The sequence below is a fragment of the Rana temporaria genome, chromosome 9 (assembly GCF_905171775.1).
Source record: "Rana temporaria chromosome 9, aRanTem1.1, whole genome shotgun sequence".
NCBI classification, from domain to species: domain Eukaryota; kingdom Metazoa; phylum Chordata; class Amphibia; order Anura; family Ranidae; genus Rana; species Rana temporaria.
The window spans coordinates 10,761,517-10,778,637 of NC_053497.1; the positions used below are offsets into that span (position 1 = coordinate 10,761,517).

The following is a 17,121-nucleotide window of genomic DNA, read 5'->3' on the forward strand; positions in this document are numbered from 1 at the left end:
CGTTGATGGGGTGATGTGATCACTCGTTGATGGGGTGATGTGATCACTCGTTGATGGGGTGATGTGATCACTCGATGATGGGGTGATGTGATCACTCGTTGATGGGGTGATGTGATCACTCGTTGATGGGGTGATGTGATCACTCATTGATGAGGTGATGTGATCACTCGTTGATGAGGTGATGTGATCGCTCGTTGATGGGGTGATGTGATCACTCGTTGATGGAGTGATGTGATCCCTTGTTGATGGGGTGATGTGATCACTCGTTGATGAGGTGATGTGATCACTCATTGATGGGGTGATGTGATCACTCATTGATGGGGTGATGTGATCACTCATTGATGAGGTGATGTGATCCCTCGTTGATGGGGTGATGTGATCACTCATTGATGGGGTGATGTGATCACTCATTGATGGGGTGATGTGATCACTCATTGATGAGGTGATGTGATCACTCGTTGATGAGGTGATGTGATCACTCGTTGATGGGGTGATGTGATCACTCGTTGATGAGGTGATGTGATCACTCATTGATGGGGTGATGTGATCACTCGTTGATGGGGTGATGTGATCACTCGTTGATGGGGTGATGTGATTACTCGTTGATGGGGTGATGTGATCACTCGTTGATGGGGTGATGTGATTACTCGTTGATGGGGTGATGTGATCACTCGTTGATGGGGTGATGTGATCACTCGTTGATGGGGTGATGTGATCACTCGTTGATGAGGTGATGTGATCACTCGTTGATGAGGTGATGTGATCACTCGTTGATGGGGTGATGTGATCACTCGTTGATGAGGTGATGTGATCACTCGTTGATGAGGTGATGTGATCACTCGTTGATGGGGTGATGTGATCACTCGTTGATGAGGTGATGTGATCACTCGTTGATGAGGTGATGTGATCACTCGTTGATGGGGTGATGTGATCACTCGTTGATGGGGTGATGTGATCACTCGTTGATGGGGTGATGTGATCACTCATTGATGAGGTGATGTGATCACTCGTTGATGGGGTGATGTGATCACTCGTTGATGGGGTGATGTGATCACTCATTGATGGGGTGATGTGATCACTCGTTGATGGGGTGATGTGATCACTCATTGATGGGGTGATGTGATCACTCGTTGATGGGGTGATGTGATCACTCGTTGATGGAGTGATATTATCACTTGGAAACTGGCGGGCGACATGGCAGCGCCTTTTCAGCTTCTGTATGAAAGAATCAATGCCAACCCTAACACCTGATGGTGGGATCCGGGCCTATATGTTTTGGCGAAGTTACCATGTTATTGTATCTGCTGTATACCACTCAATAAAAATTTGAATTATAAAAAAATAAAGAAATCCAATCTGGGGACAAAACCAGAGACAGACTTGGTCCGGGGACAGTGTCCTCAATCAGGGGACTGTCCCTACCTTAGAGCAGGGGGGAGCAACCTTGGCCCTCCAGCTGTGCTGAGACTACAAATCCCATCATGCCTCTGCCTCTAGGAGTCATGCCTGTGATGGGCGAGGTCATGCAATGCCTCATGGGACTTGTAGTTTCACCGCAGATGTAGGGCCGAGCTTGTCTACCCCCCTGGGGTTAGAGGCTCATTCACATGGGAGGAAAACCGCCATCTCCTATTATTATTTTATTATATATATATATATATATATATAGCTCTCTTGAACGCCTACTGTCTGTGTAAATGAGACTCTAAAGTAGTGGCCCCTGTCTGTGTGATGGGACTCTGTGTGCTACATGGCGGAGCTGCGTAAATCTCAGAACTGGATGGATAGAAATACCAAAATATACATAATATAATGATAAAAATAATAGTAATATATATATATAATAATGGGAGGCGGCTACATCCCCGCCTGAGCAACCTACTGCCTGTGCGAAGGTGGTGGCCCCTGTCTGTGTGATGGGGATCGGCCCTCCAGCAAGCTCCGCCCCTCCAGCGGTGAGGCATTGCAAGACCCCCGACAAAAATGTTCTTTTCTTCACACGGCTTAGAAAATTAACATTTAGGCTGCATTCACATCTAGACGGACGAAATCGCGGCGTTTTGTCGCCGCAAATCGCGGTAAAAATAGCAGCGTTTTGTACCGCGATTTGCGGCGACAAAACGCGGGTATTGTCCGCCTAGATGTGTCCCAAGATGACCCCCTCTATGGAGATGATTGCCATCTCCTAGCCGAACGCTCGAAGACGCCTGAAAAAAAGGTCCGGGACCTTTTTTCACGCCGCAGGCGACAGGCGTCCGGCGTTCGGCGTGGAGATGTGAACCATCTCCATAGAGGGACATGTATTTCCAGCCCTCTGGCGGCAGAGGCGTAGCGCTACAGGCGTAAAAACGCCTAGATGTGAATGGGGTCTTAAATCTAAATTGACTTTTAATGTTTAATTTTCTAAGCCATGTGAGAAAAAAAAAAAAAGATGGAAGCTGACTGGTTGTTACAGGCAATGGCGCCTTGTTTTTTTTTTAACCACTTCAGCCCCGGAGCATTTGGCTGGCCAATGACCAGAGCACTTTTTTTGCGATTCGGCACTGCGTCGCTTTAACTGACAATTGCGCGGTCGTGCGGCGTGGCTCCCAAACAAAATTGAAGTGCTTTTTTCCCCCACAAATAGAGCTTTCTTTTGGTGGTATTTGATCACCTCTGCGGTTTTTATTTTTTTTGCGCTATAAACAAAAATAGAGCGACAATTTTGAAAAAAATTCTATATTTTTTACTTTTTGCTATAATAAATATCCCCCAAAAATATATATAAAAAAAATAATTTTCCCCTCAGTTTAGGCCGATACGTATTCTTCTACCTATTTTTGGTAAAAAAAGAAATTGCAATAAGCGTTTATTGATTGGTTTGCGCAGAAGTTGTAGCGTTTACAAAATAGGGGATAGTTTTATGGCATTTTTTATTATTATTTTTTTACTAGTAATGGTGGCGATCAGCGATTTTTATCGTGACTGCGACATTATGGTGGACACATCGGACACTTTTGACGCTATTTTGGGACCATTGTCATTGATACAGCGATCAGTGCTATAAAAATGCACTGATTACTGGTAACCTGTAAAAAAAAAAAAATTATAATCTAAGCATCGCCTATGGAGATTTTTAAATACTGAATTTTAGCGCCATTTTTTGCAAAAAAAAAAGCGTTTGGAAAATTAATTGCGAGATAAAAAGTTGCAATGACCGCTGTTTTATTCCATAAGGTGTCTGCTAAAAAAACATATATAAGGTTTGGGGGTTCTGAGTAATTTTCTTACATAAAAATGATGGGCCAGATTCACAGAAGAAGTACGCCGCTGTATCTACTGATACGCCGGCGGACTTTCAAATTTGCTGCGTCGTATCTTTAGTTTGAATCCTCAAACCAAGATACGACGGCTTCTGGCTTCGATCCGACAGGCGTACGGCTTCGTACGCCTTCGGATCGTAGGTGTAATACTTTGGCGCCCGCTGGGTGGAGTTTGCGTCGTTTTCCGCGTCGGGTATGCTAATTAGCTTTTTACGGCGATTCACAAAGGTACGCGCGGCCATCGCATTCTCTTACGTCGTCGCTAGTCGGCTTTTCCCGGCGTATAGTTAAAGCTGCTATTTCTTGGCCTATCTTTAGGCTTGCCATGTTAAAGTATGGCCGTCGTTCCCGCGTCGAATTTTAAATTTTTTTTTTTTTTTTGCGTAAGTCGTCCATGAATAGGAAAGGACGTAACTCACGTCGACGTTCAAAAAATCACGTCGGTGCGACGTCATTTCACGCAAAGCACGGCAGGAAATTTCAAAACGGAGCATGCGCAGTTCAAGCGACGCGGGGACGCGCTTCATTTAAATGAATCACGCCCCCCCTACCCGCCCAATTTCAAATACGCCGCCAGAAAAACACTACGCCGCCGTATCTTACGGCGCGAAATCGCTGTGGATTCGAAATTCCGCCAGGTAAGATACGGCGGCGTAGCGTATCACTAAGTGGTTAAAACGTGTCTCATTCATTTTGTATTCTCTTGTGACAGCCGACACCTCTTATCGGCTCGGTTATATTTTATTATATATTTGATTTTCTAATACATCATGGCAGTTTAATGATTTTATGACAGTTTTGAATGATTTTATGACCATTTTCTTCTGGCTTCTGTAACCCGTAGCAACGCTGCTGTGTGGGGGGACGCAGCGGGGACGTCAACACGCATGCGTCACTCTCACTCGCTGTGCGAGCGCGTCAGACAATGATGTTCTGTCACAAGTTCCAACTCGTCAAGCGAGAGTTCTGCGCGTGCGCGAGCGAATTTGACGAGTTGGAACTTACGACAGAACGTGCGTCCCCTCTCACTCGCCGTGCGTAGTCAATCGACCATAGAGAGGAGAAGAGGGCGTGGCGCTACGCTCTATCCCTGTATAAACTCGCTGGTCATCGATAGTGCACATCTCGCCTCACTTCCTTCTTCCGGTCCTTCTCTTGCGCGGCGGGCCGAGATGGTGAGTCCTGTCTGGCTGTGTCTCCTGATCTGAATCCGCTTCCATCCTCCGTCCTGGGCCCGGTCTCTCGGGGTTTAGTGATGGTTTATCCCTGGTTGGGTGTGTGTGGTGAGGGATGTGCCACGGATCGGGTCCTCCATGGATGGATGTTCGGTGGGGGAGGCCCGGTCTGCGGCTCTCTGTATCTGAGAGGCCCGGGGCCTTCCTGCATAGGGCCGGGGCCTTCCTGCATAGGGCCGGGGCCTTCCTGCATAGGGCCGGGGCCTTCCTGCATAGGGCCGGGGCCTTCCTGCATAGGGCGGGTGGCTTCCTCTGTACTCTATATGGGGGGGTGTTCGGGCCTAGCTGGGTGTAGGGCAGTAATAATAATAATATTATTAGGTAGGCTGTCGGAACAGATTTAAAGCTGCTGCAGCCACTTCCGGTCTAAAATGATGCCTGCATAGCATTTCTCTTATGTGAAAAGTGTGGGGGGTGCATTTGTATGGCGCCCCCCCGGAAGTCAATACTTTTGTAGAACCCCCTTTCTCTACAAGTCTTTTTGGGGATGTCTCTACCAGCTTTGCACATCTAGAGAGGGACATTTCTCCTCCATTCTTCTTCTTTGTAAAATATCTCAAGTTCTGTCAGATTGGATGGAGAGCGTCTGTGATCAGCAATTTTCAAGTCTTGCCACAGATTCTCAATGGGATTTAGGTCTGGACTGTGACTGGGCCATTCTAACACATGAATAGGCTTTGATCCAAACCATTCCATTGTAGCTCTGGCTGTACTTTAGGGTCGTTGTCGCCCCCCCCCCCCCTGTCAAGTCTTTTGCAGACACAGGTTTTCTTCTAAGATTGTCCTGTATTTGTCTCCATCCGTCTTCCCATCAACTCTGACCAGCTTCCCTGTCCCTGCTGAAGAAAAGCATCCCCACCACATGATGCTGCCACCACCATGTTTCACGGTGGGGATGGTGTGTTCAGGGTGATGTACAGTGTTAGTTTTCCCCACACATAGCAGCCAAAATTTACTTTTGGTGTCATGTGACCAGAGCCCCTTCTTCCACATGTTTGCTGTGTCCCCTCCCCCACATGGCTTCTCACAAACTGCAACCAGGACTTCTTGTGTCTTTCTTTCCCCAATGTCTTTCTTCTTGTCACTCTTCCATAAAGGGCAGATTTGTGGAGAGACCACTAATAGTTGTCCTGTGGACAGATTCTCCCACCTGAGCTGTGGATCTCTGCAGCTCCTCCAGAGTCACCATGGACCTCTTGGCTGCTTCTCTGATGAATGCTCTCCTGGCCCGGTCAGTTTAGGTGGACGGCCACGTCTTGGTAGGTTTGCGGTTGTGCCATACTCTTTCCCAGAGCTTTTTTTTCTCAGAAAATAGGTGCAGGAACTCAACCACGACCCCGTTCAGATTTCACAAACAGTAGAAGGGTCTTAAAGGGGCATTAAATACCAGAATTGCATTACATGCAGAGTGTAGAGTTCAGGGGGTTACAGAGTGCAGAGCTGTCACTTGTAAACACAGAAACCAGACTTCTGTGTTTACACGTGATTGTGGTGAGCAGGCACCAAAGGGTCTGAGCCAGAGGTGGTGGAACTGAGTTCCCCCTGGAAAAAAAAGCCATGCTCTTTCCGTTTTCCGATGATGGATTGAACAGAAGCTCAGTGAGATCTTCAATGCTTGGGAGATTCTATTATAACCTAACCCTGCTTTATACGTCTCCACAACTTTATCCCTGACCTGTCTGGTGTGTTCCTTGGCCTTCATGATGTTTGTTCACTAAGGTTCTCTAACAAACCTCTGAGGGCTTCACAGAACAGCTGTATATTTACTGAGATTCAATTAAACACGGGTGGACTATTTACTAATTAGGTGACTTCTGAAGGCAATTGGTTCCTCTACACCAGGGGTAAGCAATTAGCGGACCTCCAGCTGTTGCAGAACTACAAGTCCCATGAGGCATAGCAAGACTGACAGCCACAAGCATGACACCCAGAGGCATGATGGGAATTGTAGTTCCTGAACTGGAGGGTCGTAGTTTAAAGACCCATGGTGTAGAGCAGGGAAATGCAATTAGCGGACCTCCAGCTGTTGCAAAACTACAAGTCCCATCATGCCTCTGGGTATCATGCTTGTGGCTGTCAGTCTTGCTATGCCTCATGGGACTTGTAGTTCTGCAACAGCTGGAGGTCCGCTAATTGCTTACCCCTGGTGTAGAACTACAAGTCCCATGAGGCTAAGGAAGACTCTGACAGCCACAAGCATGACACCCAGAGGCATGATGGTACTTGTAGTTTTGCAACAGCTGGAGGTCCGCTAATTGCATATCCCTGTTCTACACCATGAGTCTTTAAACTACGACCCTCCAGTTCAGGAACTACAATTCCCATCAAGCGTAGTCATGTCTGTTTTACAATGCCTCATGGGATGTGTAGTTCCGCGACAGCTGGAGGGCCGTAGTTTGAGGATCCCTGCAATAGATTTTAGTTGGGGGGGGGGGGGGGGGTTTATTGGAGTAAAGGGGCTGAATACAAATGCGCGCACCCACACACTTTTCACAATTATGTGACACTTTGTGTTCTATATCAAAATCCCAATAAAATACATTTCTGTTTTTGGTTGTAACGTGACAAAGTGTGAATTTCAAGGATTAGAGAGAGAGAGAGGGACTTTAAATGAAGCATGTGCAGGGATCAGATTACAATGGATAGGGGGAAATAATAAATCTGGAATAAGTTATTAATTTCAAAACTTTCAAATAATGCACCGTCCATGACTATATTGCATTATTAAAGAAATTTGGTAAACCTATATACTTGACAGAAAAAAACTCGGGTGTTTAATACAGAGTTTTTTTTTTTGGGGGGGCTATAAATAAAATGCCTTTTTAGACAAACTGTAATATAGGTGAAACAAACATTTCTAACGGGTTCTTCCTTGCCACCCAAACAGCAAGCCAAGTGCAACAGTCTAACTATGTTAAAAGCAGAGGATTAGTTGCACGCATTTGCAAATACATGTTTTAATCTGCAAAGCCGTCGCCAAGGCTCCCTGCGATTCTGCAGTCCTAACTAAACCTTTTAGGTCTCCTCAATGGAGGCATGTACAAACCACCTCATTTAAAGTCCCAAATTTAACCCCCCCCCCCCTTTTTCCAAAATTATGAGGGATGGAAGCATGTGAGTTGTGCCATTGCTGCAGCTTTTTATTTCTTACCAGGCATAGGTGCAGGCGGGGACACCCCCCCCCCCCAGTCACCTGTCCTCCATCTACCCATCAGTTTGTACATGCCTCCATTGAGGAGACCTAAAAGGTTTAGTTAGGACTGCAGAATCGCAGGGAGCCTTGGCGACGGCTTTGCAGCTTTTGCCCTGGTTCACACTGGGTACGATTTGAGATGCGATTTGACATGTCAAATCGCATCTCAAATCGCTGGCATTTGCCAGCAATTGTCTGCAATGGTACTGTCCTAATCAGTGTGACGCCGCATCTGCGATTTCAAAAAGTAATTCCTGTACTATTTGCGATTTCGGGCCGCGATTTACATTAAATCGTGGCGAAATTGCGCATTTTACCGCGCTTTTGAATTCGCAGCAGTGTGAACCTAGGCTAAAACATGTATTTGCAAATGCGTGCAACTAATCCTCTGCTTTTAGCATGCAGAGTTAGACTGTTGAACTTGGCTTGCTGTTTGGGTGGTAAGGATGAACCTGGTTAGAAATGTTTGTTTCACCTGTATTCGTTTGTCTAAAAAGGCATTTTATTTATAGCCCCAAAAAAACTTTTTTCTGTATTAAATACCCCAGTTTTTTTCTGTCAAGTATGTTTACCAAATTTCTTTAATAATGCAATATAGTCATTGACGGTGCATTATTTGAAAGTTTTGAAATTAATAACTAACTTATTCCAGATTTATTATTTTCCCCCTATCCATTGTAATCCGATCCCTGCACATGCTTCATTTAAAGTCCCATTTCGTGAATTTTAAGGGGTATGAATACTTTTTCGAGGCACTGTCAACCAGTAATTGGCGCACTGCAGTAGCATGTGGTTGGCAGTAATGCCTGGTCCATACGAGAGGCCGTTTTTATCCTCCATACAGGCCAATTTTGCCACCTCCTATAATCATGTAAGCATTTTATTTTATTTTTTTGCTAGAAAATTATTCAGAACTCTCAAATGTGATATCGATTTTATTTTTTAGCAGAGACCCTAGAGAATAAAATGGCAATCGTGGCATTATTTTGTCACATTGTATTTGCACAGTGGTCTTTCAAATGTGTTTTATAAAAAAAATACTTGCATGAACACTCTTTTCTCTCCCTCTCAATTTAACTTCATGTTTTTTAATTCCTTATAAGGAATGTAAACATTACTTGCAGTGAACATGACAGATATTGATGGGGGTCAAAAAGACCCCCTGATCTTTTACCTTTTTGAATAGGAAAATCATTTTGGGGTGTGGGTTTTTTGTTCAAGATAGGGGCCTTGGTGTATTCATGATTAGAGCTGCATTGTCTTGCATCTGCCGCGTGTTCTTCTTTAACATCTCCTCTTTTTTTGTTTTACAGGTGAACGTCCCGAAAACGCGCAGAACTTACTGCAAGAAATGTGGGAAGCATCAGCCTCATAAGGTGACCCAGTACAAGAAGGGGAAGGACTCCCTCTACGCCCAGGGTAAGCATGTCTGCTATAGAAGTTTTATGCATTATGTTCTTGGAAACAAGACTGGGGCTTCGGTCCACATGGGGCTTCGGTCCACATGGGGCTTCGGTCCACATGGGGCTTCGGTCCACATGGGGCTTTCTTATCAGAAGGGCTGTCTTCACCCAGGTGTGTGTGGCCCCCCAAAACAAACATGGAGTTTAGAGTCGCACACCTTCATGGCTGTCTAATTGGCGGCAGTGCAGCTGCTGCATCCCAGTCGGGGATGGGCAGAAGGCCTGGGTTCAGACACTTGTGTGGAAAAGGGGGAAGCTAATGGCCGATAAAACTCTGTTTTCCACCTAACTGAATGATAAAAGTGCCACTGCTTTTGCTCCTGTCATTTTTAGAACAGTGCATGGCTTCTGGAGGGGGGGGATTCTGCTGTCCTCCCTCCAGCAGCTTGACCAGTTTCACTCTGCCCCCAGAAACCCCCCCCAAGCTTGGATCCCCCATGACTGAACTCCAGTGGGAAGAGTTAAACTGGTTGGCCTCCAGGCTGAGGTTGCCACTCCATTTGTTGCAGTAGAACACCATAGATATGCGACTTCCAGGGGTTACCCTTCCTTTCTTGACTACCCTTTATATGTTTGTGGTCATGGTAGTGGTTACATTTTAATGCCAGTGAAGTGGGGGAGGAGGTTAATAATACTGACGTGGATGCTGGAGGTGGTTGTGTGCACTGATGCCTGTGCAGGGGGGGTTGTTACAGAGCAACTTCAGCCTCCCACCAAAAAAATGAGGTCTAGAGTTACTGCAGCTGCTGACTTTTAATATTGGGGAAACTTGCCTGTTCATCGATCCTGCACTGTTGACACCCCAGCCAACTTTTCAATCGGCACTCGGGTGCTGGTGCCACCATCCTGACTAAGAGAAACCAGCAGTAAAGCCTTGCAGCTTCATAGCCAGTTCCCTACTGAGAATGCATAAAGCACATTGCTCTTTCTGAATGGCTTGGCGACAGTGGGAGGAGGGGGGCTGAACTTCTGGGGATTTCACTGTGGGGACAGGTACCTGTCAAACCACAAAAGTTGCCAAATGTGGCAGGGGGAGCAACCAAGCAGAGCTTTGCCCTTTTGGGTAGAGCCCCGCTTTAATGCATCAACTGACATCAATGCTGGGGGTTATTAATGCGTGCTCTGGCACTTGTGCTGATGGTTACTAATGTGTACTAATGACATCAGTGCAGGAGGTTATTAAAGCATCTAATGCTGCGTGTATTTTTGGCGGTGCAATTTGGAATCTGCCCTGGGCACTGGTTGACCTTGTCCTGCCACTGATCCCAGTAGATATGAATGGGACTGGCTGCTGTTGCCAACATTTATTTTTCAATAGTCTGTCTCCTTGTGATTAAAATTTGTAACCGTTTTCCTCCCGTTCTCCACAGGAAAGAGGCGCTACGACCGTAAGCAGAGCGGTTATGGTGGGCAGACCAAGCCAATCTTCCGTAAAAAGGTCAGTTCACAGCTAAACCTCATCGATCGGGATCAATAGATGTATTGTAGCTGGGCGCGTCCTGATCCATGGAGCACAGGGGGGGGTTATTATCGGACTCCAGGAGTGCATGTGATCAGCACTGTCCAGACAGAGGGTCAGGGGTCATGCAACCTCATAGGACAGTCAGAGAATGAATTTCTTAAAAGCTTTAAACAGACACTGATAGTTGTAAGACTGCTATATACTTATTAGAAAAGGTATTTAGCAGTTTATTAAAATTGCATTTCCATGTCCTGAGGGGGGCTCTTGTGGTGGGGGCAAGCGGCTGTGGCCAGAGGGTGGGCTCCTGTGGGAGAGGGGCAGGGGTCCAGTGGGAGAGCAGCCATGGTGAGGGTGGGCTCCTGGGTTTAGTAACACTTTACAGGAAATAGACAGTAAAACTACAGCCTGATGTCATGATATAGGAGAGCTGCTGGACTTCAAACATACCTAAGGCACCTAGCATTTTAAAAATGGAACTCCGGCCTTCCCTTCAGTCTTGCACAGTTGTACTGGTTCCTCTCCTGGACTGAAACGGCTTTCTCTAAATTCACTGCACACTGTGAGCTTCTCACATGTGCATTAGAAGGGTCTCTGGAGAGGAGTACTGAGGTCTGGGAGCTGTGATGTAATCCGCAGTCTATGTACAGCCCCCTGCTGGCTCCTCCCACCATTCTTGATCTTCCTGCATTGTATAGGGACCCAATGATGAAATCCCTGGGATGAAGGGTATAAGGCGTGTAACCGAGACTTAGAGTCACACCTCTGCACTCCCAGTGGCTTTGGTGTGCTAAAGTTTTCGAAGAGTAATTGCTGATCTTTATTCTCTGGTTGGGTCTTCATTGTGGCTCAACCAGTCAACGGTACAGCGACATCCGCCCACCGCCCTGCTCTTCTGTGTTCTGTATGGGGGGGGGGAAATGATGCATGAAAAGAGTTCTGCTTGTAACTGCTGTGGTGTCCGATGTACAGGAACATTCCCTCTCTATATATATATATATATATATATATATATATATATATATATATATATATATATATATAAATTATTTTGCCATTTTTGTTTAAGCAGCAAAATATAACATATTGTAAATTGTCCACAGGGAAGTTTTTAAATCGCATTACACAAGTAAGGGACGTAATGGAAAAGTAAAGTTAAAAAAAATGAAAGTTTGATGGGGAAATGACAGGAACCAGAGAAGGCAAAACACTAGCAGATTAAACTTTTGGATGTAATATTTTGGCTACCCTTTAGCAGGGGGTGGAATATGGAGGGAGTCTTTACACTTCTGATATCTCCAAGCCATATAGTGCTGTAGGAGGAGCTGGATAACAATTGTGTATTTGCTTTACATTCCACATCTCTTGTCATTCCTCTACACTGTATGGCAGTGGTCTCCAAACTGGCCAAGGAGGGGGCAAATGCGGCCCTTTACTTGCATTTATCTGACCTTTGGGGCACTATTTCATCTGCATACAAACAGGGCATAATTCCCCTCCCCCATCCACTGATGTCAATGAAAGATGCACACAATTTGCCCCCACAGACTGCCCGCCGGGGTGACAACGATGGGGTGCATGCAATTCCTCCCACTGATTTTCTACTCCCTGTGGCCACAGTCTGCTGTCCCCATAAATCCTGGAGACAGTAAAATGTTTTTTTTTTTCTTAAACGCAACACAATACATTAAATCTGAAATGTATTAGTAAAATAACAGTCCCATCACCCTGCAAAAAAAATATTATGATGATCGCTATTATCCTCCCTCTGTTAGATGCTGTATATGGCTTATCCAACCACTTTGCCCAAACATACCGATTATCGCGTTATGCCGCGCACCCCTAATGTTGCCCCCGAAATTCCTGTAAAAAAAAGTTATATGATTTTATTACTTACAGTTTTGGCGTCTTCCCATCGTCCGGTGTCCGTCTGCGGCCTTGATGGTGTCCTCCCGGCTTCTCCAGCGCGCGCCTCACGTCGAGTTCCCGTGCTCAGTTCGAACGCCTCCGCCGACATACCGAGTGCAGTACACTCGGGTACATTCGGCAAGGCTCGGCTCGCTCTCACGCTCTGTGACGTTTATGCACGAGCGAAGCCTGGCCGAATGTACCCGAGTGTACTGCACTCGGTATATGTCGGCGCAGGATTTCAAACTGAGCGCGGGAAGCGGCTATCGGCGTATATCGCGCACCCACGGTTTTCCCCTTATTTTAAGGGGAAAATAGTGCGCGATATACGCCGATAAATATGGTAATCATACTTACTAGGGCAACCCCCCCTATTCCTATAAGTATCTCTATACAGTTGAAGATTATTAATCAATTGTTTTTCATTATATAAGTGTAGGAGGAGGAGGTTTCTTCCAATATAATTTATACAACCTTATTTTACGCAAGAATCTATTGCATTATATTGGAAGAAACCTCATCCTCCTCCACTTGTAAATTGGAAACTGGCCCTTTGTTTAGAAAGTTTGGATACCCCTGCTGTACATTCCGGGTTTTCGAGTACCAACAGGCCATGTTTCGACAATTTCTGTTGGATAAAATGGCTAAATACCCAGCCATTGACTGATTATATATATATATGCACATGTGTGAGATGAAGGAAAACCCGCAATCATGGCCTGTTGTGGGTACTTGAGGACCAGGTTGGGAACACTACTTTATGGTATCCGAGTCTGTAATTCAAAGTTTTTTTTATTGGGTTGAAGTTCTTATAGAATGTCTTTTTTTTGTGACTCTGTAGGCCAAGACCACCAAGAAGATTGTACTGAGGCTGGAGTGTGTCGACTCCAACTGCCGATCAAAGCGGATGTTGGCCATCAAGAGATGTAAGCACTTTGAGCTTGGAGGAGACAAGAAGAGAAAGGTGAGCGTTTGCCCGATGTTAGATGTTTGTGTAGTTCAAAATCTTAAAGTGGAGATGAAACTTTTTTTTTTTTTTTTTGGTCCACATCTTAATTGATTTTATTTTCTCTTCCACAGGGACAAGTCATCCAGTTCTAAGCTGCCGCTTTACTTTTGAAAATGAAATAAAATATTCAAAATTCAATACTAAGGTGTTTGTCTTTTATTCTGATTAATCAAAATGCCAGAAACTTAAACTGAGTTTTTTATTCTCCTTCAAAATTAAAATGATCTAGAGTGGGGTTTATCAACTTATTTATTTTTTTTTAAATCGAGGTGCCCCTTTAAAATTATGTTTCATATTCCCATCGCACACATTTCTGGATGAGCTCTCAAAATGAAGGTGCTGTAGCAACAACCAGCTGGATACTGGTTCAAGTCAAAGTGGATATTTGCCAGCGCACCAAGGATCGGCACAAAGTGGCGCCCAAACGGGTAGTTTATTGCATGATCACAAGAAAAGTGCAACATTTCTGAGTCATGCAGGAACCCCTGTGCCAGGTATGTGGTGGGGCCCTGTTGAGGCGCCTCTTTAAAATGATGGTGGGGCCCTGTTGAGGCGCCCCTTTAAAATATAAATGATTCTAATAGCTTTACATTATGCAGCAACATCCACACATAGGACACCCATAGTTGGAGGTGAATTATTCTTCCAATACACTTTTGCACAGTGGTAGTGACTAGTATTCCAATGTTTCTCTTCTCCCTCAATTTCTATCAATCAGTCTAGCGTCGCCCCAGTGCTAAGGGGCAGAGGGGGGTCAAACAAGGATGCTGTGGAGGTGACAGACTTCCTTATCAACTGTCATTGGTGGTTAGGATGCCAGTGTCTAGAATGTCATAATGGTACATAATGACCTGTGGCTTTGTGTATCTAAAAGGCAAACCTGCCTGATTTACTTGTGTACAATTTTTCTTTTTTGCTCAATTATGTTGTCAAGGCACTCCTGAGGTGCCAGGTTACCCTGGTTTGAAAGGCCAGGTTGTCCAACTCGGACCGCATTATGGTTGCCCTCAAAGGGCTGGGTGTATCCAGATTATATATATATATATATATATATATAAATTTTTCTCCATCGGGGGGGTTGTCTCTCGACCCTGAGCCACCTTCTGCTGAACTGCATCAAACAATGGGCGGGGCAGAAAAATACGAGGGGGTGTGCTGTGTGCAGCTCTTAGGGCCCTTTCACGCGTACGGACTTTATATCCGTCCGTTGCAGATGAAAACGGGACATGTGGGTCCCTATGTGATTACGGGTGTCAGCGGATGACCATCCGCTGACGCCCATAATTGTCCGCCTCCGCAAAGATCAGCATTTGCAGACAGAAGAAAATCCTATTTCTTCCGTCTGCTGGATCAGATGAACAGACATATACGGTTCATGTTCATCCGATCCCCATAGGGGAGAGCGGAGGAAAGACAGGGCGGTCCCTGCACAGTGTGCGGGGACCACCCCTGTCAGCTGCCAGCTCAGCAGGGATCAACGGAGGATCCCCCCCCCCCCGCTGAGCTTTTGCGGACACACGGAGCAGATCATTACTGATCCGCCCGTGTGAAAGGCCCCTTACAAGATGTCCACATCTCCCACCTTGGCTCCTCTGACCTGTGCACCAACATCTCCTGGCAGTGTAGGTGGTTCCACCTCTGTCTCACTTGCAGGGCGATGATTGTTCCGAGTATGTGCACCCGGGCAAGGATGGGGATTACGGTACAGCTTGCCATGTGATGCCCCATTCTACACAGCACCTCCTTTGTCCACACCATGAGGGCAGGCAGGGATCTGTGTGTGAGCCACTAAAATGGGGGATGGTCCTTGTAAATACAGAAGGCTGCGGTTTTCAAGGGACAGTGGGGGGCGAGAGCTGAAAGAATAGTGTGCCTATGTTCTGGGTGGGGGAAAGGCCCTGGAGAGCCACAGGCCTTGTGTTTGACACTGGTTCTAGATTGTAAAACTTGTTTGAAGCCTCTGATCAAAGCTGCCTTCCCTGGCCGTGTACAGCTTTTTTTCTTTCTCCATGAAAAATTGCATGTAAAGTTTGCGTGTGTGTAGTGCAAATGTGCCCTGTTGCTTGCTAGGATAGAGTCCTGCTAGCACCCGTCTCATAAACAAAAATGCAAGGTAAATGTGGTGTCATTGGGGCACTATTGCCATCTAGCTTTCATTGTTCCTAGGGCACAGTTGGCACTTCTGTTCTTCATTCCTAGGGTGCAGGCGACTCTTGCTTAGTTCCTCATTGCTAAGGTGCAGGTGGTTCTTAACATCTTCCTTCCTCATCAGGTGGCAAGAGCTACCTGCACCTATTAGTAATGAAGCTAGAGGTCAAGAGCCACTGAGGCAACTAGATGTCAAGAGCTGCCTGCACACCAACTTTAGGTGGCAAGAACTACTTGCACCCTAGTAAAGTTGGTGTCCAGACAGCTCTTGACATCTACTTTCCTCATTGCTAAGGTTTGGGTGGCTCTTGACCTCCAGCTTATTTCTAGGAAGCAGGTGGCCTTTGACATCTAGCTTCCTTGTTGCTGGGGTGCAGGCGGCTCTTGCTGTTGAGTCTTATTCTAGGGTGTGGGTGCCACTTCAAGTCTAGGATGCTGGTGGCTCTTGCTGTGTAGCCTCATTATTGCTAAGGTGCATGCGGCTCTTCACTGCTAGCCTTATTGCTAAGGTGCATGCGGCTCTTCACTGCTAGCACATGGGTGGCTGTTAGGAGACAACATACCTCAATAGTATGTAATCAAGTGAACTACACCTTAATTGAAATGTTAGCCCTGAGCAGGTCAATAGAGTACATATGCATGCCGTATGTGTGCAAACCTTGACATTTCAAATGCTTCCAGTGTGAAATACATTCCATACACAACCATAAATGCAGTTTTTAGATCTATAAATCTGAATAGAAAAAAAATACAGTTGTAAGATCAAACCTGTAATAAAACACTGTGGTTTAGCCACTTAAGGACCGGACCAATATGCTGCTAAATGACCCAAGGGGTTTTTACAATTTGGCACTGCGTCGCTTTAACAAACGATTGCATTGTTGTGCGACGTGGCTCCCAAACAAAATTGGCTTTTTTTCCCCCACAAATAGAGCTTTGTTTTGGTGGTATTTGATCACCTCTGCGGTTATTTTTTTGCGCTATAAACAAATAGCGCGACAATTTTGAAAAAAATGCAATATTTCTTTTTTTTCTATAATCCCACAAATATATGGAAAAAAAATTTCTTCAGTTTAGGCCAATACGTATTCTACCTATTTTTGGTTAAAAAAAATTGCAATAAGCGTTTGTGCAAAATTTATAGCGTTTACAAAATAAGGGATAGTTTTATTGCATTTTTATAGAAATTTTTTTTTTTTTTTTTTGACTGACATTATGGCGGACACTTCGGACAATTTTGACACATTTTTGGGAACATTGTCATTTTCACAGCAAAAATGCATTTAAATTGCATTGTTTATTGTGAAAATGACAGTGGGAGTTAACCACAAGGGGGCGCTGAAGGAGTTATGTTTCACTGTGTGTTTACAACTGTAGGGGGGTCTAACGTCATCGATCGAGTCT

The 17,121-nt window shown here is 45.5% G+C and overlaps 1 protein-coding gene and 1 non-coding gene across 2 annotated transcripts; both read left to right on the plus strand.

The window, feature by feature from the left end:
• Window positions 1–4,232: 4,232 nt before the first annotated feature.
• On the plus strand, window positions 4,233–13,709 carry LOC120913077 (60S ribosomal protein L36a). Its single transcript, XM_040322769.1, has 5 exons — window positions 4,233–4,477; window positions 9,044–9,149; window positions 10,564–10,631; window positions 13,402–13,524; window positions 13,641–13,709. The coding sequence occupies exons 1-5, from the start codon at window positions 4,475–4,477 to the stop codon at window positions 13,659–13,661; spliced, it is 321 nt and encodes a 106-aa protein (XP_040178703.1). The 5' UTR covers window positions 4,233–4,474; the 3' UTR covers window positions 13,662–13,709.
• Window positions 11,396–11,529, plus strand: LOC120914819. Its single transcript, XR_005743825.1, has one exon. It is a non-coding gene; the product is annotated as a small nucleolar RNA SNORA3/SNORA45 family (small nucleolar RNA).
• Window positions 13,710–17,121: the final 3,412 nt, after the last annotated feature.

Coding starts and splice junctions, on each gene's coding strand:
- LOC120913077 (XM_040322769.1), top strand. Junction 9,150..10,563: donor GGACTCCCTCTACGCCCAGG/GTAAGCATGTCT, acceptor CGTTCTCCACAG/GAAAGAGGCGCTACGACCGT. Junction 13,525..13,640: donor GAGGAGACAAGAAGAGAAAG/GTGAGCGTTTGC, acceptor TCTCTTCCACAG/GGACAAGTCATCCAGTTCTA.